At 46.7% G+C, this 23,025-nt stretch overlaps 1 protein-coding gene across 2 annotated transcripts in view; it reads left to right on the top strand.

The window, feature by feature from the left end:
* The window catches only part of LOC138579580 (uncharacterized), a 39,937-nt gene that overhangs the window by 13,146 nt on the left and 3,766 nt on the right, over positions 1–23,025 (top strand). For both annotated transcript variants that reach the window (XM_069649850.1, XM_069649851.1), the window contains exons 7-9: positions 4,803–4,886; positions 5,067–5,111; positions 13,247–13,503. In XM_069649850.1, coding sequence (XP_069505951.1) covers positions 4,803–4,886; positions 5,067–5,111; positions 13,247–13,462 — 345 coding nt within the window. In that variant the 3' untranslated portion in view covers positions 13,463–13,503. The remainder of the gene's footprint in view (positions 1–4,802; positions 4,887–5,066; positions 5,112–13,246; positions 13,504–23,025) is intronic.

The following is a 23,025-nucleotide window of genomic DNA, read 5'->3' on the forward strand; positions in this document are numbered from 1 at the left end:
GTCTATGCCATACTCCACCATGGCATTGAGAAGTCCATCAATATACAAGGGAAATGTGACTGGGGCCAATACACAGCCCTGCCATAGCCCCAGATTCATGTAAAAAATGGCAGTGCACTGACCCTTGACCCCAAAATGCACACACCGCTCATTATCAGAATGAATGCGGCTTAGAATGTCAATAATCTCCCTCGGAAATTCATGAACCTGAGCACCATCCATAGCTTACTGCGATTCACCTTGTCAAACGCGGTGCTCAGGTCCATAGGACTCCCGCTTGACAAAAACTGATTCAGCTATCAGCAGATAAATATTCACCACCTGTTCCCTCGTACCCACTCCTGTCCCAAATCCCAACTGAACATTCATCAATATGCCATTCAAGGAGATCCATTTTTCCAATAATGATATGGGTCAATATGCCATTTTGCTGCCCCGATTACCCATTTTAAAATAGGATATATAATGGCCTTTTTCCATGAAGGTGGTATTTTCCCTGTGGCTAAGATGGAATTATAGCTACAGGAAAGTAAAGGCACCCATAACTCTTTGAAAACATGAACAAAGTCTGCTGGGACTGCATCCGGGCCAGGGGCTCGATCACGAGATTGGCTGCAGACTGCCAACATAACTTAATTTGAAGAGAAGATGAGAGAAGTAGTATGGGAACTGAGCTCCCTGGGCTCAGGCTGGCCAGAATACAAGAGTGGGAAATGCTTGACCCAGGACGAAGCGTGAACCAAAGCCTCATTACCATTGCTAATGAACAAATATTTGGGTCCCAGTCCACACACTCCCAAGAGTCATTGGCCTCCAACGCCGTAAGCAAGGATTCCCAAGCTTGTTCCTCCAGTTCTTGTTTCCTAAGTCTTAAAGCAGTCTGGTACTCTACTCTAGCCTTAATAATTTCATGTTTAGTCCTCGTTGATGAGTGGAGAGTAAAAAGAAGCACTTGTTTGGTGACTCTACAGTGATCATTAAACCATGCCTTGCAGGTCTGTTTCCTCTCACGACTATCCACCAGAAATGAATTGGACACAATACCAATGAGTTCAATAAACAATGGAAGTTGGGCAGGGCGGTTAGGCCCTTCCTTCAGAATCAGAGACATAAGCACAGAGCACATTAGACCCACACTAAGATCCAATTTAGTAGGATTAAACCTCTCCCATTTAAGCCAGCTCTTAGAAAGGACATTAGTAAAAGCACTTTCTAGGTGGTCAAAAGATAAAGATGTTATATCATCGCAGTCTGACAAAAAACTAAATTCTGCTTTTTGTCAAATCTGAAACCTTGCCAATTATTCTGCTGACGGTATTCATTTATATTTATATTCATCATCAGAATGATTTTCGTACCTTCCTGTAACTTGGATGGGCTCTCCGGCCCTCATATGTCTCCCCCACCCTCGCCACAAGTCAGCTCCTTTCGCGTTACTCAGTATTCCTCAGCTCGCCCTTGTCAGACCAAGACCCATGCACTGATCCCCTAATTCTCCCCCGTCACAGCCGTCAGCAGCCTACTTCCTCCTTTCTCCTCTATTTCAACTCCATCCATTCATATCCGTTCTCTGTACATTTTCTTTGCCTTACTTCAACCTTCTCCATGCAATGTCATCCCTCACCATGCCATGTACTAAACTGTGTAATTTTCTAGTTTCAACTTCCATCCATGGCAACCTTTCAACAGTATTCCGTTTGGCACAATTGCATGCTGCGCGCAAATCTATTAGCTAAATCGGCATCCCTTCTACTTACCTTCTGTTCTAACTTGCATGAACAATGACTGTTTTTTTTCAAGGCCAATGTCACTTCTGCCATATCAGTGCCACACTACAAACCTTTTTCTTCATGAAGCATTGCTGTTCACGTTTGATTTTACTTGGGTTTTCGGAAACCCTGCTGTATTTATGCACCTGCAGCCAGGCTAGAATTTGAGTTGTCCACTAACCTTATTCTACTCAGCTCACATTTCTAAATGTTAATGCACATACTGCACACACTCTTTGCACACTTTATCTCATAAATTCTCTATCAGTCCCTTACATTTTCAACATTTACAAGTCAGAGTGCAAACTAATTCAAATGAGAACAACCAACAGGTTAAGCCATGCTTCCTCCAGGGAAGGCCGACATGAAATGCATATGCCTGTCTGACCCTGCGGCCCCCTTATCTGCACGAAAGGACGACCACAAAATGCCCGTGCTTGCAAACCCACAACCACCCTCACAATGGAATCGTCAGCACCTCTGTGGTTAGGAATATGTCCAGAGACTCTTTGCAACATGGCCGACAAGATATACAGCAGAGCAGTAAGCTCTCTTCAAAGGGAAGATGTCCTGCGACGTTGACTGCAAAGCAGAGTTCTCTATGGTGCCTAAAACAGCCTCTGATTGGCTGCTGCTTGACTCTCTACCTCCATTAATTCAAATGAGAACAACCAGCCGTCAAAGATGGCGTTCTCAAGGGAAGGGCGACAGGAAAGGCGTTGGCCTGTCTGGCCCTGCTTGCTATGGATGGGCTCAGCCATCTACACCTTCCAAGATACGTCCTCATCCAGCCGACTCGCTCTATATTGACACTATCGATGCAGGCTCTTCTTCTGGCCCTACAATTTATCATCCCTTTTTACGGAACTCCTGCTGCACTGCACATTTTACCAGGTATGATCCCTTATGGCCCGCCCCTTCTAGGACCAACAGCTGAACATCATCCATTGCTCAGCCTTGTTACGACCCTCAAAAGTACATTTGCATTTCCATATTTATTTATTGGGCATTTATAATGCGTCTATGCACAATGTGTTTCAAGGCACAACTACAGCCGAATAACACACGCTATGCAACTGTTTGTCACAGCCTGCAGCTCTTTGCCACTAGCACGAAGAAATTAACGTACGTATGACGTTCCGAATGATACTGGCACAATACGTGGCCTCACCACATGAACAATCGCATATCTTCACCCCCTAGAAAAATACCTGACAACCTTCCCGCGCTCCCTCATGCCAGCACTTCCCGGAGTGGACTGACACCTCTAGTGCAGACAGGATCAAAAGAGCCTCACACCACTCAATGCCCAGACCACACCACCACCGCCCACCTCATGAAACAACAAGTTAGCCCAGCACTCCCCTACCACCCCTTGCAAAAAAACTGCCCCGCGTCATTGTCTTCGGCAAGATATGGCAAAGGATCAAGGTGCCCCTCAGCTAGCACCTTAAACGTATCCCTTTTTAACACTAGATCCATAACGGCACAATCAGTGGAAACACGGGACTTCATCTCTTTGCTTAAGCACGACTTACTTGCAATCAGAGAATCGTGGCTGCACTCATCTTCAGGCCCATCCCTTTCACTAGCCACCCTCCCCAAACTCCACAATCCACAGACAAAATAGACTCAACTCCAGGGGCGGAGGGATGGCCATTATAGCCAGAAACTCTCTAGCTAGCAGGGAAAACAGCAGTGCCTACCTGAATTGGAGATGTGGGAGGTGAAATGTGATCCAGGGAGCTTTGTTAGCAATCTGTCCTTGCTTCTCTGCCCCCGCAAGTGCTAGTGAATTGGCCTCCATATATTCCCCATAATTCCTCAGTCGTCCGGTGAGAGGTATATATTTTGATTTTGTTGGGAGAATAATCCTTCTACATGCAGATTCATGGTTCATTTCTGATTCAGAGGCACAGTTCTCAAACATTATTTCCACTTTTCAGCGACTTTATTAGTTGGACTCGCTTGTAATCCCTTAGATGTGGAATTAAATTGTAAATTCTTTATGGAATGGATTGGAATGATCAATGTTCATGTCCTTTGTGAATTTCATGTTTCTTATTGGGGCACCTTGTGTAGAGATTTGCCATAAAATGAGGTTTCCTGCTTCAGACAAATGAATGCGGGTCTGATGATCATATTACCAGTCTTCCAATAACGGAGGGGGAGTCAGTTCTCACTTGTTGTAGATGTTGAAGACAATTATAGACAGCATGAAGAGGAACATAAGTAACGTACCTGCCCTCTCTACCCAAGCCAACCAATCCACCAGATGATAATAATTGACATATATGTTGAAATATAGTCTCTGACCATTTAGGACCCCATGTACACTGACCAGGTACAAACTCAGTTACTAGATACATACACCAGTTCAATAGAAAGTTGTACTAGGAGGGCCCCGGCAGGGTTCCTTTTGGCAAACGAGTCTCTTTTAATTTGAAAAGAAAATAGATAAACCTTTATTTCCGTGAACCCAATCCAAATTGTACATTTAATTCCAATCTATTTATTGGACTTTTCGAGTGGTCTCCATTTTTTTTAAAGGTGGCTGAGCAATCGAGTGGCATAATAAAAGCTGCCTGCCCCTTATCAGCTGCTCTCATTAACCTCTCATTGATGTCATTAAAGACTTAGTCCATGCCTTCTGCCTCTCTGAACCCAGTCACTGATGAAGGTTTTGTTTGGGGCCACAGCTCATTACCATGTTTGGTGCCCATGTTTCTGTACGACATCATCACCAATACCGATATTTAACAATGTTATCAGTCCAAATTATGCCAAACCCAAACTTTACCTGTCCCAAAATCACCACAACTAGAACATTAAGAAACTATGATGTTTCCTAAGTGGAAGGAACATGGACACTGTATCACTGCTGAACCGTATATTCACGGTTTTAACTGGTATATGATGTACAATCCTGTTACTGTGCATATGAGCTTGTTTTGTGCATTCTTGTTTGAAATTAAATCATGTGAAAAAACGTTACCAACTGTTTTCTGTTTTGCTTCTATTCGATTATTTTAGAGTGGAGGATCTGTTGAAAATCTGGATCCAAAGAAATGTGAAAATGTCCTTGGCAACTTGTTGGGTGGAGTCCTTGTTTTAGTGGTAAAAGCACATTTAATACTTGACACTTTGTATGCATTTATTAGTGAATTTTTAACAACAGAGAGTGCCAGTTTACTAAACGGCTTTCACTATTTAGTCCCTGTTTAGAAGTGAATTTAGCTTGCAATGGCTAGCTATTGTGTAATGTATCTGTACTTATAACTCTTCATTGCTTTGCAGACAGATGTTCTAGGACCTCTTCTTGGAGCATTGAGTGGAGTACTGGTAAACTGTGTTCTTTCTTTTGTGTCTTAAAATCAGAATCATGATGACTGTGATCAGGTCAAGTAGCTCAAATATATCTAGACAACTCACTACCTGAACATTGGCAAGATTTAAGTGTGCACGCTCAAAGTAATACAAGGATGGGTTTCTCGCAACAAGAAACCCATTTCTTTTGCATTATTTTTTGCAGCATGATACAGAATCTACAAACAGCACAGAAAGATCAAATGATCAAATGCTGGTCAGAATGTTGATTTTATTATATTTCAACACAGTGACACAAATCTATTTGATTCCATCAATATGAATGTCACAAATAACTGGAACATTACTAAAGTGTGTCTGAGAGGAAAGCCTGTCACTGTAAAGGTCCAATCTGCAAACATAATAACAACTGGACTTCTGAAAATTGCTAAAGTGTTTGCTGTGTAAGCAGAACTCCACAACTTCGCTCTGCCTAACATTTTGAAATATCAACTAGAACACGTCACTAATGCAAAATGGATGGGTAAACCATGTGTTCTATGTCAATACGTCTTCCAATGTTTCTCCCTGGGTGCTTGAAACTCTTGATAAAAAAATAAAAAAACATTGATTATATTATATGGTCCTTCATGATTGTGACACCCAAAGTCTATAATGTGGATGTGTACTTCTGAACTAGATTGAAGATCTCTTCACCACTGCAGGAACCTAAATCATTCTCAAAATGTCTTCATGACCAGTCTTTGGGGTTATCTATGGGCAAACCTACATACCCTTTCTGCCAGCTGATATCCAGGTATTACTGGGCTATTACAGGCAGCGGAAAGGGCGTTAAAGCCCATTCCATTGAGTCCCATAAAACGGCAAGGAGGGGGTTGCAGATATTACCAGCTCTTGGCTGCAGGTAAATCAGTGACCCCCATTGGCAAACTTGTGGTTTGGCGGTGTGGTAAATGTGCCAGTAATGGAATTACATCTTTTTCTGGCATTTTGACTGCACCGACAAACCTATAATGACACCCTTTGTCTCTTACACCAATTGCTATTACTGCACTCTGAAAATGGTATTATGCTGATTGAGGGCTGACTCTTCAGTCCTCTCACTGACTCTCAGTGTCTCTCCAATCCTCTCACTGATTCTTGACACCATCTACAGGACTCCTATTCCAGCCTCCCTCATCCTCTCAGAGTGGTCTGACCTCACCTCTCTTCTCCTGGCCTCCACCTCCAAGCTTCTCTTCCTCTCAGACTTCAATATTCACCTTGACGCCCCTGATGTGGCCTCTTGACTCTTCTGCAACATCTGCAACTCTCTTTCCCTCACCATTCTTCCCTATGGTCCCAGCACTCATCCGGCCACAGCTTGGACACACCTTAGAGGCACTCATCTCAGCAGACATCCCCATCTCCAACCCTCTCACTACAACTCTCTACTGGTCTGATCATGCTATCCTCTCCTCTCACCTGGATCTCTTGGATCCACTGGCTAAGCCTCTGCCCACACTGCCAGTCTATTTCTCCATCATTCGACTGATGAAGCAAGTGTCATTTACTGCTTTTGACACCACCTTTATTCCCCCGCCCACTCTGGCTACTGACTCTTAAACTGATACACTCCTTCCTAACTTTCACCTCTCCATCTCCAACACTCTAGACATACTTAGCGCTGTCATGAGGATCCACATGAAGCCTGCCTTCAAGCAAAACACCTGGTATGTTTCCGATATAGCCTCTCTGATACACAAGTGCAGGGCTGCTGAGCAGAAGTGGCAGGCTTGGAGCACATCCTCTGGCAGATTGGCCAGCCGCCTGCTCCAAAGACACTACAGAATTTCCATCCACTCGAATAAGAAAGCCTATATCCAAGTATGCATCTCTGGGGCCACTATCAACACAGCTGAACTCTTCAAAATCTGCAAGGAGCTCACCAATCATAGTGCAGTCTACTCTTCTCCTGTGCCATTCCTGACCCTCTGCACTGCACTGGCCTCTCCATTCATAACAAAACTAAGGACATTCTGTCCTCATTTCCTCTACACCCCTCCCTACTGCCTCACCCGCTCTCAAGGCTTCCTTGGCCCCCCTCTGCCATTCCCTTTGACTCTCCTCTTTCTCACCCATATCACCAGATTAAATATCTAGACAAGTCCTCTCTATGAATGTCTCTTCCAAACAGGTGCTCCCCTGTCCCTCCAGAACTATCAAGGACAACATTGCCTCAATTGCTCCAGCCATGGTTGATGTCTGCAAACATGTCTGCGCCCTCACCTACCAATGAGGTACAACATCTAGGGGTCATCTTCAACTCAACTTTCTCCTTCTCTTCTCACATCTCAGGCATCTCCAAAAAGTCCCACTACCAAATGCACCTCCTCAGAGGCATTCTACCTTTTCTCACTTTCCCCCAGAAGCTCACCACCTCTACAGCCCTGGTTCTCTGTAAGCTGGACTATTGCAACAACCTCTTTCTCAATCTTCCTACTTCGACTCTCTGTCCTCTGCAACTCATCCAGAACAGAACCGCAAGAATTATCCTTGGCCTCAAGCCCAGGGACCACATCTTTCCAGCACTGAAATCCCTCCACTACCTCCATGTGGCTGCAAGGATCAAGTTCAAGACCCTCTGCATAATACACAAGGCTTTCTGGGGACGGGGCCTGCACTATGTACAATGCTCCCTTCATAAATACTCTCCCTTTAGATCCCTCCATTCATCCTTTTCCAACTCTCTGCGGGTGAGCCTCTTTCACAAACAGAGATTTGGGGGTAGATCTTTATCCTCTTCAGGTGCCTCCCTGCCTCTCTCTGTCTTGAGCCAGAGCACCTTATGTTCCGGAAACTCCTCAAGACCTTCCTCTTCTCTTCCTCCTTCTCTCTCCCTCTACCCTGCTTACCTCTGTTCTCTTTCTCCCCACCCTCCTTCCTCCTTCTCCTTCCTAACTCTGTTCAATTTTTGATGACTGATTACCTGGTTCACCTTCAGAGCCTTGCATGTCCCAGGCTCCCCCCCATCAGTCTTTTGCACTTGCTTCTGGGCTGCTGCTGTAATGCTCACCTTGTATCCACGGGGACACCTTCTCGTCTGGCCGGGATACTCTTCGGTCCCTTCCCCTTCCCTGGAGTTCGTGATGTCGAGGGTTGGCTCAAGGAGACAGGAGATGAATCTTAACTGTTGTACTTTCCCTGGTGACCCGCCTCCCAGGCTCCCGATTCCCGTGCGGCTCCCCTGGGACGTCTCTCACCTTGATTTCTATAAAGGAGTGCGCTCCATCCTGCCGCGCTGGGCAGGGGCGCATCGTCAATGGCACCGTACTGGCGATTTTCTACACTGGCGAGGGCCGGAGTCCAGACCGGCTGCGACTCTGCACTTTCAGGTAAGTCTTCGTAGATGAAGTTGCGATAATGCCTTTGGTGAAGTAAGCACAAATAACCTTCTCCCCTTTTCTTGCAGGTGTTGGAGGCCGAGGTGGAGGCCACAGCTGGGAGTGAAAAGGTAAGATGAAATGCCAAGTGGCGAAGAGAGCGTCCTTGCAAATGGCTAACCTGTGATATTGTTGTCTTGCAGTTCGAGAAGAATAAACAAGGAGTGGGTCTTAAGAAACCACCAAAGCGGAAAATGTCTCATAGAAGATGACCCTCCTGGCAGACGGGTAAGCTGCTCACACGATGAGAGGGATGGAGACGGAGGAAGATGGTGAGGGTTGGATGGTCTCAGCAGCTGAAGGATGCCGTGGAACAGGTAAGTTGGAAATGCTTCTTGTCTTTTTCTCGCCCTTGCAGGTCAGGATGCTGAGCAGGACCCGGTGAACGTCACGCTGCTAAAGCAGAATAACGCGAAGCACGTGCCTTCAATTGGGCATGGTTTAAATAGCCAGCAGGTATCCCAGGTGCCTTCAGGGCGAGCCCCACCCTAGATGCTAGACCGCCGAATGCAGTTCCAAAGTGTTCCGCATGGGGGCGGCCATGCTTGTCCATTGCCCATTGAAACCCCATCCGAGCATGTGTCTCCGATGCCAACAGCGCTAGGACTGGCTCCAAGGGATTCGAGGGGGGCCGAACAGAGTCTTTAGGGCTTCGTGGACACTTGGTGGGGACAAGGTTGTGACAGCTGCACTATATTCAGCAAAACTGCACTTTCAGCACACATTCCATGAGCGTTGCAACCTCTCTGCACTTTACCCAGGGTCCTGATGGACTGGACGCGCTTGTTCCACTACCCCCCTTCCTTGCACCTCGGTCTGTACGTACGCATGACCTAAATGTACCAGGATTAGTAAGTTTGTCTGTCCTTCACCCCCATTTTATCCCCACCCCCTAGTTTGGCCGCAACTGAAACACTTCACGTACTTGCACTAGGAGAAATGCCATCAGAGCTAGTATCCTAGTTTTTCTGTTAGATCATTCTATCTACTCCTCAAAAACCCCCTCTACTCAAAAAGCCTTCAGCCTACACCTCCTGCCTGGCTAATTACCGCTATCTCCCTTACCTCCTTCCTGGGCAGACTCTTGATGAAGCTGATCATTTCTCAGCTGATCCACCACACTGAATCTGTTGTTTGTCTCCCCGACCAACAGTCTGGCTTCAGAGCAACCAGAGGCACAGAAACTGCACTTCTGAACACCCGTGAAGACTTGCTCTCAAATTTCAATTCCACTATCCTTCCATTCTTATCCTACTTGATCTTTCATCCTCCTTTGATATGATCAATCATGCCACCCTCATAAATCAGCTCTGTGACACCCATGGGATCACGGACCTGGCAATGGACTGGTTGACCTCCTTTCTCTCTGACCGTCCATCACAGGTTCAACTGCGCCCTTTCCTCGCCTCCATCACACTCTCCACCTTTGGTGTTCCTCTTGGCTCTATCCTCTCGAAGTGGCTCTTCAACATCCACCTTGCCCCCCTTGCCCATTTCATCTCCACCTTCTCTCCTCACTTCCAGTGTTATGCGGACCACACGCAGCTCTACCTCAAGCTTTCCTCCACTGCCTCCTCTTCTTCCTCTCTCATTCATGACTGTCTGACTGCTATTCTGTCATGATGTGCTGCTAATGATCTCTGCCTTAATGCCAGTAAGACTGAGATACTTCTCATTGGGACCATAGCAGTCTTATTCCCTTGTACTCTCTGGCGGCCCTCCATGGGCCCCCTCCGCTCACTCTCTTTTGAGTTAAAAAACCTTGGTTTCATCTTCGACTCCTCTCTTTCCTTCGCTCCTCACATCATGGACCTTGCCAAGAAGGCCTAATGCACGCTGCACCTTCTCAGAGGCATTCTCCCTTTTCTCAACTTCCCCCAGAAACTCAATGTCTCCAGAGCTCTGATCCTCTCTAGGCTAGATTACTGCAACAGCCTCTTTCTAAATGTGCCTAAATCCTTCCTTCGTCCCCTTCAACTTATCCTGAATAGGACTACAATACTTATCTTTGGCATCAAACCCAGGGACCACATCTCTCCACCCCTAAAATCTCACCATTGGCTCCCAGTTGCTGCGGAGATCAAGACCCTCTGCATCATCCACAAGGCTTTCTGGGGCCTGGGACCCCGCTATATCCAACTCTCTCTACCCAAATACCTCTCTGCTAGAGCCCTTTGGGCTTCAAGCTCCAACTCTCGGCAGATCAGACATTTCTCCAAGAAGAGAGTGGGGACAAGATCTCTCTCTTCGGCAGGACCCTCCCTCTGGAATGGCCTCCCTGCCCATCTCAAACTTAAACTGGATCTCCTTAAGTTCCGGAAGCTTCTCAAGACAATCCTTTTATCTTCTTCCTTCCCTGCACCTCCTCCCCTGTTAATGTCCCCCTCTGCCGCATTTTGACTGGCTGCTTGGTTCCTTCCGACTCGCACAAGGCATGAGGCCCTACTTGCCCAGTCTACCCCAGCACTTCATTCTCCCCTGACATCCTCGAACCTGCACTTGCCCTTCCGGGCTCCCTCCCCCTGCAATACCCTGGCTGGGCCTGTACCCCTATTGAGCCATTCCAGCCCCGTCCTCACACTTAGCATGTGGATCTCCATTCCCCTGCACTCTCTGCATTCCCCTGGCACGTGTCCACCTGGCCTCCCCTTAGCACTTGGCTAGGTCAGGAGCCCGTTTCCCCTCCTATCCCCCCAGAATGTACACGCTCTCCCCTCTGACCTATACTTCCCTTCCCTCCTTAGTATTAGTACATTCCGCTCTGACCTTCTCTCCCCCCTGCACTTCTTGTTATTGCACTTGAAAGATCCGAATGACACAAGGCCTAGTAGGACCGTTTTTGCTTCATCCTTGACCTCCCACCCGCCTTGTTGTGCCTTGTAACACGATTTGCTGTATATGCGCATTAATATACCCAATAAATAAAATAAATAAAAAACAAGGAATTAATCGCAGTAACACCATAATTGTTCAGTAAAGCTAATGACACACATTAAGTCTCCCATTGAAAATTACACTGAGATATCGAGGCACTCTCTGAACAAATCAAAGCCTACATTCTTTCCACTTGCACTTTGAAAACCCACAACTGGCCTCTTATGATGCATGGATAATGTTTAATGCTTGGGAGTCATCGTTCCAAGCACAATTTCTGATACCATAACATTAAAATGATAGATAAGCCTACGGAGGCTACCCAGAACTGAAGTCCTCTTTTTCTATATTAATGAGGCAAAATTAAAGTCCTTAAAATAATTACAGCCCCACTATTTAGTCTCTTCCCAAACTCGTGGAAAAGCACATACTAGCAATGAAGGAACAAAAAGACAGTCTAAGCAGAATGGGTGATCTAACTGCTCATCTTCATTCAGCTTTCATCGTCCAGCAGGACCTGGATTCTGGATGGACCAAATGTTTTTCAGCCCATGTGGTGGAAAGTTATTTTCAAATGTTAATATCACATATTTATACAGTATTACAAACTGGATTGACCCTGGTTCAAATCGAGTCTTACACCTGTGACTACCACCCACTTCAACAGTACTCAATGTATCAACACTGGAAGGATGAAGGGTTCAATCAGCTTTACCAATATTCCAAAGGCTGTACAGAGATATCAGTGGCAATAGCTTAACTTGCTGAGTTATCTAGCTACATTGGAGTGGTCTTTGTGCCCTACTAACTCTCATTCCAAGGGTGAGAAGTATTTTATAATAATAGTAAGAAGATTACACAGGTTCGTATAAGCTTATATTAGATGTCATCCACTGATATTTAGAGGCTGTATTATTAGAAACTCCTGTAGCACATTGGTTAAGAAATAATGAGTTGTGCATGGGAAGGCATCCTTGGAATTATTTATGAATTGCTCATCAGAGAGCAAGTGTAGATAAGCTTACCCACAACTAAGCTTCTTCACCCTGCCTCTCATTTGTCACAATAAATGGACATGTTGTGCTCACAGTCTGTAAACCATGTAATTATGCTCTAGTTCATTCTTTCAGGCTGTGACAGGGTATGGGAAGAACATGATCCTTATCCTAATCTAAAATCAAAATCTATATATTATTGTAGCTTCATATCAGCAATATGCACTGGCGTCTCCCATGCTATTGTGCTTCTGGTGCACAGACACCTGTGGACCCATGTTAAATTGCTCAGAGCTAAATTATTCCCCAAGTAAGTATGTTTACATGGTCTTTCGCACATGATACTTCATATATCCACCATAGTCAAAAAGTGTTGGTGTGAAGTGTTGTTTGTTATGAAGACCCTACTACCTGTACTTGGCAATTAATATATGTAGAGAGTTGTACTAAATGAATAAGTACTATTTTCATAGCTTAGGACAGCTCATTCTTGAGTCATTGAAGCATTACATGCTCGTCTCTTTCAGAAATGCTGGAGGGATCCAGGTGATCACCAACACATTTGTTTTTCTGTAAACTATTGGGAAATCCTTGAGGATATTAGTTTTCAATGTGGCTCATAATCCCTTCCTCCACGACTTCCATGGCCCAAGCTACCAGCTAATTTCACTTAATGATATCACACACTGAATGGGGTGGTCTTTTTTTTATCAGATTTCGAAAAAATAAATTGTCATTCATTGGATCTATATTATTATGTAATTCGTTCTTCGTGTTAAATATTGAAAAGGTGGATGTGGCCAGTTATAAATTGCTATCTGTAACGATTATGCAATTGTCATTCTTGTTTTTGTTTCAGGAATCTCTTATTGGACCTAAAGGAATTCTTAGTGGAGTTGTAGGAGGCATTCTTGGAGGAAACGGCGGTGGACCTCTTGATGGCATACTAGGAGTACTTGGTGGTGGAGCTGGAGGAGGAAACGGTGGACCTCTCAGTGGTCTACTTGGAGAACAAAATGAGATTGTTGGTGGTGTACTTGGAGGACAAAATGGGCTTGGTGGCTTATTAGGATGAGGACTTCTTGGAGGCATTCTTTGGTGATACAATAATTACAGGTAAACAAAGTCAGAGTTATGGCAATTCATAACAAGTGTTTCTCTGGTGTAATATCTTGGTTCTAGTTAATGACAACTTTGGAATTATTTGGTGGACCTGTGACCTCCAAACTGTTAATGACCGGGTCATGACCGGGTCATTACGAGTTTGGAGGTAGCCATGGCGCTATTAACGCCATGGCTGCCTCCAAACCTGGGTCCGGGTCCGGTCTGGCTGAATGGGGACTTACCAGGACATTCCGACTTATGCGGACCCGGTAAGTCCCCATTCAGTTTACCATTCCCCATTCCCATTTGAGCCCCCATAGGGCTCAATGGGAATGGGGAAGGCGCTAATAACGGGCCCGCTAATTGCGGGCCCGTTATTAGCTCCAAGGTCCCTTAACAGGACCCGCAGAGAACGGCTGGTCAGAAAGGGAGCTCGGAATAGGGCGGCAAGTGGTTTCCGGCACTGGCATCATTACCGGTGACAGTTAACCCTTACCACCCAACTCGTAATGACCCCCAATAATACAACAATGCTTAACATCATCATTAGACAGCATATAAAACTAGATTCCTTTATCCCATAAAATATGTGATACATTAAAAACTTTCTAAATAAAATTGGTTGCATCAGATAAAAATGTTACATCGTTAGTTTTCATAAAAATGTGCATTGCCCCATACAGGTTCTTATGTTATAATGGTTAAAATGCTGCCTAAGCTAGCGTATCCACAAGTACATTGTAAACCTACATAAAGTTCAAAAGTGAATCAGGTCCCCATACAACCCAAACCACAGGGGCAGGTTTTCTCTAACCTCAATCATGGGACTCACGTTTGCAAAGATAATACATTTATTCATGCAATAAGCAGTAACCTGCGGCTGTCAGGGGAATGTAATCCAACTATTGTTGGTGAGGATTTCAGTCCAAAAAACGCAGTTCTGCTAAAAGGGAGACATTTATCACACCCAATTCATAGCATACAGCAGCTACAGGAGACTTCGGAGGTAGGCTGATTAACCTACAAAGAACATTGTTTTGTACCTCCTCCACAGGCCTACACAGTGTAGCGCCCCACACTTCCACCCCATAGATAATAGCTGTGTTAATCTTGACCTGTATTACCTGTAAACATTTATCCAGGCGTTTCACTCCAAATTGATGGTAGAAACACAAAAGTCCACCCAAGCGATTTGGGCCTGACTGTAGATTATGCTTATATGATTTCTCCAGGACCCATTATAACACAATAGAAGGCCAAAGTATTTTATATTCATTCACAAAATCAAGCACTTGACTCTGAAGTGTCCATCTGGGAGTGTGCTTCTTTTATTTCTCCAAAAACCAGGATCTTTGATTTTACAAGGTTTAATGTCAGCCCATGATATGATATGATATGATATGGCATTTGTAACGCGCCTATACACAGGTGTTTCAAGGCGCGACGAGGCAGGGAGGGGAGGAACAAGGGGAGACAGACATCGATCCTACTAGGCCAGGTGTCATTCAGATCGCGCAAGTGCAGGGGTGGGGGAGGGGGAAAAGTGCAAAGGGAAGGGGAGGGGGGGAAGTGCAGTACAAGGTAAGTGGCGTAAAGTAATAAATAAATAGGGCCAGCTGGTGGCAAGTGCAAGGTGAGTGCAGAACAAGTGCTGGAAAAGGGGGGGGGGCTGTAGGGATACAGAGACAGTCCCGCAGTGCAGAGGGGTTCCAGGGCATCAGTGCAAGTGGAGAGTGGCTGGGCCCAGGATCGAGGCCGTTAAGAGTGGTCCAGTTGCAGAGTCAGTGCAGTTTCAGTGAAGAATATTAGCTGTTCAGCAGGGGAGAGGGAGAGAGAAAGCAGAAGCAAACAGGAAGGTTTTGAGGTGCTTCCGGAACCGGAGATGGTTCTCCTCAAGTTTCAGGGAGGCAGGAAGGCTGTTCCAGAGGGAGGCCCCTGCCGCGGAGAGAGATCTACCCCCAGCTCGTTGCTTCGAGAAGCGGCTGACCCTGAGGGAGTTGGAGGCGGATGAGCGAAGGGCTCGGGAAGGAAGATATTTGGGAAGAGAGAGTTGAAGGTATTTAGGACCAAGGCCCCAGAAGGCCTTGTGGACAATGCAGAGGGTTTTGAACTTTATCCTCGCAGCCACTGGGAGCCAGTGTAGAGATTTCAGTCCTGGAGAGATACGGTCCCTTGGCTTGAGGCCAAGGACAAGTCTCGCAGTTCTGTTCTGGATGAGTTGCAGAGGGCGGAGAGTGGAGGCAGGCAGATTAAGATAGAGGCTGTTACAGTAATCCAGCTTCGAGAGAACCAAGGCTCGGGAGACAGTGAGCTTCTGGGGGAAGGAGATGAAGGGAAGAATACCTCTGAGGAGGTGCAGCTGGTAGTGTGACTTCTTAGCGACGTCAGAAATATGAGGAGAGAAGGAGAGTGTGGAGTCGAAGATGACCCCAAGGTTTTTTGCATTGCAGGTAGGAGCAGGGAGGGGGCCAAGGGAGGCAGGCCAGAGAGCTGCAGGGAAGGAGGGAGTGGGTGTACCGATGAGTAGAATCTCAGTCTTACTGGCATTAAGGCAGAGGTCATTGGCGGCACACCATTCCTGGATAGCAGACAGACAGTCAGAGATGAGGGAAGGAGAGGGGGAGGCTGAGGGTAGCCTGAAAATGAGCTGGGTATCGTCCGCATAGCACTGGAAATTAGGGCAGAGAGCGGCGATGCGGTGGGCAAGGAGTGCCAGATACTGGTTGAACAGCCAGGGAGAGAGATTAGATCCCTGGGGGACACCACAGGTGGAGAAAAAGATGTCGGAGAGGAAGGACCCCAGTTGGACCTGGGAGGGTCGATTTGAAAGGAAAGAGGTCAGCCACGCCAGAGCCTGACCAGTGATACCCAGGTTTTCACGGAGACGGTTGAGCAGGATGGCATGGTTGACAGTGTCAAAGGCAGAGGAGAGATCGAGCAGAATGAGAACGAGTGTTGGAATCGAGGTTCAAGAGCAGGTCTTCACGGATGTTCAGGAGAGCAGTTTCCGTGCTTCTGGCAGCTCTGAAACCAGATTGATGGTCATGAAGACTACCAACAGATTCAGCATGGAGGTTAAGCTGGGAGATGGCCAGTTTCTCCAGGAGCTTGCCCAGGAAGGGAGTGATGGAGATAGGGCGATAGTTAGCCGGGCAGGAGGGGTCGGAAGAGGGTTTCTTGAGAAGAGGGTGCACAAGGGAGTGCTTGAGGGGGGAAGGGAAGACTCCAGAGGCGAAGGAGTGTTTGCAAAAGTCAGCCAGGGCAGGAGCCAGGGAGTCGATGTGGTCCTTGATAGTTTTGGAGGAACAGGGGTGAACCTGTTTAGACGAGACTTTCATAGATCGGACTTGTCTGGAAACCTCGTCAGCAGAGAAAAGTGGAAAGGCAGAGAAAGAGGGAGGAGGGGTGACTGCAGAAGGGCCAGAGGAAGAGCAGGGAAGAGAGGGAGGGAGGTGAAAGGAGGAGAGCGAGGACAGGATGTCCTGAGTTTTAGAGATGAAGTGAGAGGCCAATGCAGTGCAGAGGGCCTGGGAGGGGACAGGAGAGGTAGAGACTGCAACAGGGTTGGCCAGCTCCTTGCAGATTTTAAAGAGTTCGGCGGAGTTGTTAGATGCCGCAGAGATGCGGGCTTGGATAAGGGCTCTCTTCTTGGTGAGAACGGAGAGCCGATACTGCCTTTGGAGCAGGCGGCAGGCCAGTTTGTCAGAGGATGAACATGAAGCACGCCATTTCCTCTCTGCAACCCTGCACTTGCGTTTTAGGGTGGCGAGATCCGAGTCATACCAGGAGTTACATTTGGCTTTGGGCTTCAGGCGGATTCTCATGACGGGGGCAAGGATATCAAGAGTAACAGATATAGCAGAGTGGAGCATGGAGAGGGCTGTGTCAGGGTGGGAGTCAGCCGAAGGGGCAGGGGGGGGCGAGAAGGTAGCAGCGAAAGCCTCAACTGACACACGCTTCATGGGTCGGATGACCGAGAAGGTGGGTGGCAGTGAAGAGGGTGGCTTTGCCTTTGGGGTAGGGAGGGTGAGGTGGGAGGATAGGAGAAAGTGATCACTCCAGGAGAGTGGAATGGAGAGAGGGACGGAGAGGGGAAGGTCAGAAGAGATCATAGCATCAAGAGTGTGCCCAGCAGAGTGAGTAGGCCCAGACGGGAGAATAGAGAGTGAGAGAGAGTCGCAGAGGTCACGAAAGAGAGCAGTGGGGGGACTGGGGGCATCAAGGTGGATGTTGAAGTCGCCAAGAAAGAGGAGTTGAGTGGTTGAGGACAGGAGTGAGGAGGAGAGGTCAGCCCACTCAGAGAGGAAGGAGGAAATTTGACCAGGTGGCCGATAGATAGTAGCCACGGTAAGGGAATGGCTAGGAGAGAGAGAGAGTCGGCAGACAAGACATTCAAAAGAGGAGTAGGTCTGCGTAGGAGTGACAGTGGCAGGAATCCACTCAGGGAAGATAAGGGCAACACCACCCCCTGCACGGTTAGGCCTGGGCATGGAGAGGATCTTGTAACCGTCAGGTAGGAGTGTGTCAAAGCTGGTGGCAGAGCTGGCTGTGAACCATGTCTCAGTGAGACAGAGGACGTCGAGGTCCCGTTCCTCAAGAAGGATGGTCTTTAAAATACATATCAGCATAATCCATACTCAACTGTAAGCCTGTATAGCCTTGTATGCAGACTATACTGTAAGCCTGTATAGTCTGCATACAACAGTGCGCTTAGCTCAACCCGATTAAGTGAGGGTGGAATTAGAGATGTCTACAAGGCCATAGGATTAAAATCACAGAGCGAGAAAGGAGAGGAGGCTGAAGGGAGCCTGACAGAGAGCTGAGTGTCATCCGCATAACACTGAATGTTAGTGTAGAAGGTAGAGATAAGGTGAGCCAAAAGGGCCAAGTAGACACTGAAGAACCAGGGTGAGAGGTTAGGGCCTTGGGAAACACCACATGTGGAGAGAGAGGTGGTGAAGAGAAAAGATCCATGTTGGACAACGAGCAAGGAGGACAACCAATTCAGAGCCTGATCCGAGATGTCCAGTTTCTCACAGAGTAGATTGATCAGGATGGCATGAATGACCATGTCAAAAGCAGAGGAAAAGTCAAGGAGAAAGAGGACAGAAGGAAGGCTTGAATCGTGATTAGTAATCAGATCTTCAGGGGTGTTCAGGAGAGCAGTTTACATGCCTCTGGCTGCTCTGAAGCCAGACTGATGGTCATGGAGACATCCACCAAATTCAAGGTGGACATTAAGCTGGGAGATGGCCTGCTTTTCCGGGAGTTTACCCAGGAAAGGAGTGATCGAGATAGGTCGATAGGTTGCCATGCAGGTAGGGTTGGCAGAAGTTTTTTTAAGGAGGGGCAGTACAAGGGAGTGTTTGAGGAGAGAGGGGACATTTCCAGTGGCAAAAGAGTGATTGAAGAAATCAGCCAAGTCTAGAGTGAGGGTGTCAATGTGGTCCTTGATGGTTCTGGAGGAGCAGGGGAGCACCTGTTTGCATGACACTTTCATAGATCAGACTTGTCTAGAAACCTCATCGGGTATAGTCAGAGAGAAAGAGGAGAAGGGAGGTGGAGAAGGAGAGGCAGCCAGTGGGGACGAGAGAGGTAGAGCGAGAGGACGAGGAGAGAGAGGACAGGATGTTCTGAGTTTAAGTGGTGAAGTGAAAAGCCAGAGGGCATGGAAGGGAACAGGAGAAGTGGAGACTACAGAAGGATTGGCCAGCTCCTTGCAGATTTTAAAGAGTGTGCTCTGTTGTTATTGGCAGCAGAGACACAGGCTTGGATGTGAGCTCTCTTCTTGGACAGGGCAGAGAGTTTGTATTGCCTTTGGAGAAGGTAGCCAGCCATTTTATCAGAGAATGCGCCCGATGGGTTTTGGGGTTACGAGGTCAGAGTCATACCAAGACATAGAAAGATACAGGTTAGAGAGGGTTGTGTCAGAGTGTGAGTCAACCACAGGCACAGGAGAGCAGAGAAAGTAGTGACAAATGCATCCACTGACACGCGCTTAATGGACTGAATGACCGGGAAGGTAAGTGGCATTGCTGGGGTGGGCTTAGCCTGGGGGACAGAGAGAGTCAGGTGAGAGGAGAGCAGGAAGTGGTCAGTCCAAGAGAGAGGAGTGGTGAGTGGGTTTGAGAGTGGGATGTCTGATGAGATGAGAACATCCAAGGTATGCCCGGCAGAGTGTGTCACACCAGAAGGTAGAATGGAAAGAGAGAGCGTGTTGCAGAGGTTGCAGAAGAGCCCTGAGGAGGGATTAGAAGCATCCAGGTGGATGTGAAGGTCTCAGAGGAGGAGAAGCTGAGAGGTAGAGGCAAGGAGAGAAGAGGTGAGGTCAGCCCACTGTGAGAGGAAGCGGGCGACCTCGCCAGCAGTCCTGTAGATAGTGGCCACAGTCCAAGAGAGACCAGAAGAGTGAGAGCCTGTAGACCAGGCATTCAAAGGCAGAGTAGGCCTTAGTAGGAATGACAGAAGCAGGGACCGATTCTGCAAAAATCAGAGTTACTCCAACTCTGGTAAAGTTGGTGCTGGGTTCGGAGCGGATCTTGCAGCCATAAGGGAGGAGAGTGTAAAAACTAATGACATAGCTGGCCGTGAACCATGTCTCAGGGAAAGCAAGGACATCCAGGTCAAGTTCTTTGAGGAGGTGGCAGATGTCAGAGGAGTGTTTGACAGCAGAGCAAGAGTTGAGAGTAGCAACATGGAGCAGGTTGCGACATTTGAAAGACTTCTGTGGAGGGGTACAGGATTGAGGTAAGCCCTGCGGAAGTGGCAGGGGGCCTGAGAGTGGGCACAGGTGGTAGAACAAGGTGGCAAAGAGGCGACAGAAAAAGGAGGTGGTGGAAGAGCCAGTGAGGTGCTGGTAGGAGTAGCAGGAGAAGGACGCCAGTTGATAAAATGGAGGAGGCGACTATCGAAAAGGAGGAGATTGGGCTGAGGGCACTGGAACAAGATGGTGCCATTCAGATAGACATTAATGATGGTCTTGGAGGAGTGGAAGAAGGCAGGCAGACTTTCCGCTGAGTACCACCATTAATAGGCGAGGAGGAAAAAGGAGAGATAATAGAAACCATATGAGTGATCCATAGGTCTGGAGAGGAAACAACAAAGAGGATGTTGGTAAGAGTCTGTCTGGAGGAAGCACTGATGTAAGTATCAGCGATAGGGAGCACTAGGTTGGAAACCAGGATGTCCTTCTTGAACTTCTTCCTTCCCAACATAGTGAGAGGGATAGTCTAGGAGATAGAGTAGTAGTTGGAGAAGAGAGGGGAGAGACCGAAAGCCCAATAGAGCATGTGAGGTGGAAGTAGGAGGAGGAGGGATTAAAAAACGAGAAGAGCGATGCACAGCCCAGCACTGCAGGATGCACAGAGGGGGGATCACAAAGTTGAGAACACACAAAAGGGCCAGACAGGTACACTCAAAAGTACAAATGGTACCGTCAGCACGGTGGGATCTTAGAGAGTGGAGAGAGCATAGTGGGGACAGTTGACAGTTCACAGTACAACAGAAACCACAGTAGATCAGACCCTAGGGAGTGGGAGAGAGCCTAAGGGGCACAGATCACAGTACAATAGTAACCACAACTAAGGGGACCTAGAAAAAGGACACAAAACACAAGGTGCAGGCTAACATCTGGTGGGGAGAGCCTGGGGTTGCCCAGAAAAATATAACATGTTCTCCAGTTTCCCATTGATTGAGACCAAATGGACAATTCAACAAATTACAAGTTCAGAAGTAAAAGATACCAATGGTAGAGTTCATGTGAAAATTAATAGAGATTGCATGTCTGGATGGTCAGTGTAGTTGATGTATGATTGTGAATCAAATATATATATATATATATATATATATATATATATATATATATATATATATATATATATATATATTCTCAATAAAAAAACGTTGTTAACGGGGTGTTATGGTTAAGTTGTGCTACTAAAAACCTAAATAATTTGGTGAAAAAACTTTGTTAAAGGGACATTATGGTTAAAAGTAAAACCGAAAAATCCCTGAAATTTGCCAGTTATGGTAAGCTAAGCATCCATAACTCATGCCACCACCGTGCAATGGTAAGAATAACACCCATGACATCAAAGATGACATCAAAAATATGATTGATGACATCACTGATGACACCACATGTCTAGCTCCTTCTTTTTCTGTTCACTGGCATATCTAGGCCAGGTGAGTTTATTCACTGACAGTCAAAAATGTAGACGTTGCTATTCTCACATGTTCTTACAGTACTTTCCTTAGAATTCAATCGCGCCTTATGATGCACATACATAGGACAGTACTCCTACGGGACCACCTCCATGTAGCGCCACACCAAATCCAATGACTGCAATGCTCTCAGAAAGGTTGTTCCTTTCTCAGCAAGTAGTAAACTGCCTTCATCCACCTCATCTTCCTCAACAAATACTGTAACCACACAGCCTGATATCTGCAGGCTTTAATGAATAAATAAGGAGGTCTACGGACCATTTTCGTCCATTGCTGCCCCTGAAATGGGGGATAAGTGCCATTAGCACCCCTGGTTCCCAAAGCGGGAATCCAGTGTGCTAAAACATAGATTTTTCTTCCTATAGCAGGGACGCATTCAGCATCCAGCTGTAGGAAGGAAAATCCTTTTCCAAGAGAGCCAACATGGAAAGAGAAGATGAGGCTCCGGACACAGCCCCACTTCCCTTGCCATGGCAGCCTGCAAAATCCTATGAACATATTACCACAAGCACTTTTTTCCCTTTCAAACCTATCCTAACTTCGAATATCTTTACCACATAATATCTTTACCACATAGCCAGTCCCAGGTTCACATAGCCACTTTCACACCATTTTTCGTCCCTAACTGTCATGGCCAGTAGCCAGATTGTCCCCGTCATTACCTTATGCCATGACCCAGACAATCTGGCTATTGCCCATGGCCACAGACTATACCTTAGTCACCAAAGGTATATGACTATTTTTGTACCCACATCATGACACTTGTCAAAAAATAAAACAAAGGCCTCCTCACGAGCTCAATCTGAAAGTAGGTGCTGTAACTTTGCTTCATGTGTTATGCCATCACATGAACTCAGCAACTCAGCAATGGAACACAGTTGACAATAACACGTCTACAAAGACACATCATGGAGGCCTGTCTGATCGATGGGATTTAGATACTGTTCTAATAATGCGCATGCCTCTCATTCCATCTGATAGATTTAGCCTTTTCAATAACTATTAATAAGCGACAGGGAACTACGCCCCCTTGCTGGAAGAGATCAGTGGTAATTCTGATATTTAAGAAGGGGGGCAGAAGTGACCCTAATACTTACCGACCGATATTGACCTTTAAGGTATGCTAGGAGGGCTTATGTTACGCTGGGAACAGCCAATTTCCTTGTTAATCTGTTAAATGACACATCTGGATTTGTTCCCTGGTGATGAAATTGAAGAACTCATATACATAGTCTTCTCATGAGATTCTTTGACCACTAGAAAATCCTGATCTTGCATATTCATATCCTCTTTTATTAGATGAATGCAGCC

The sequence above is a fragment of the Ambystoma mexicanum genome, chromosome 3p, assembly GCF_040938575.1.
Source record: "Ambystoma mexicanum isolate Mex_15411 chromosome 3p, UKY_AmexF1_1, whole genome shotgun sequence".
Lineage (NCBI taxonomy): Eukaryota > Metazoa > Chordata > Amphibia > Caudata > Ambystomatidae > Ambystoma > Ambystoma mexicanum.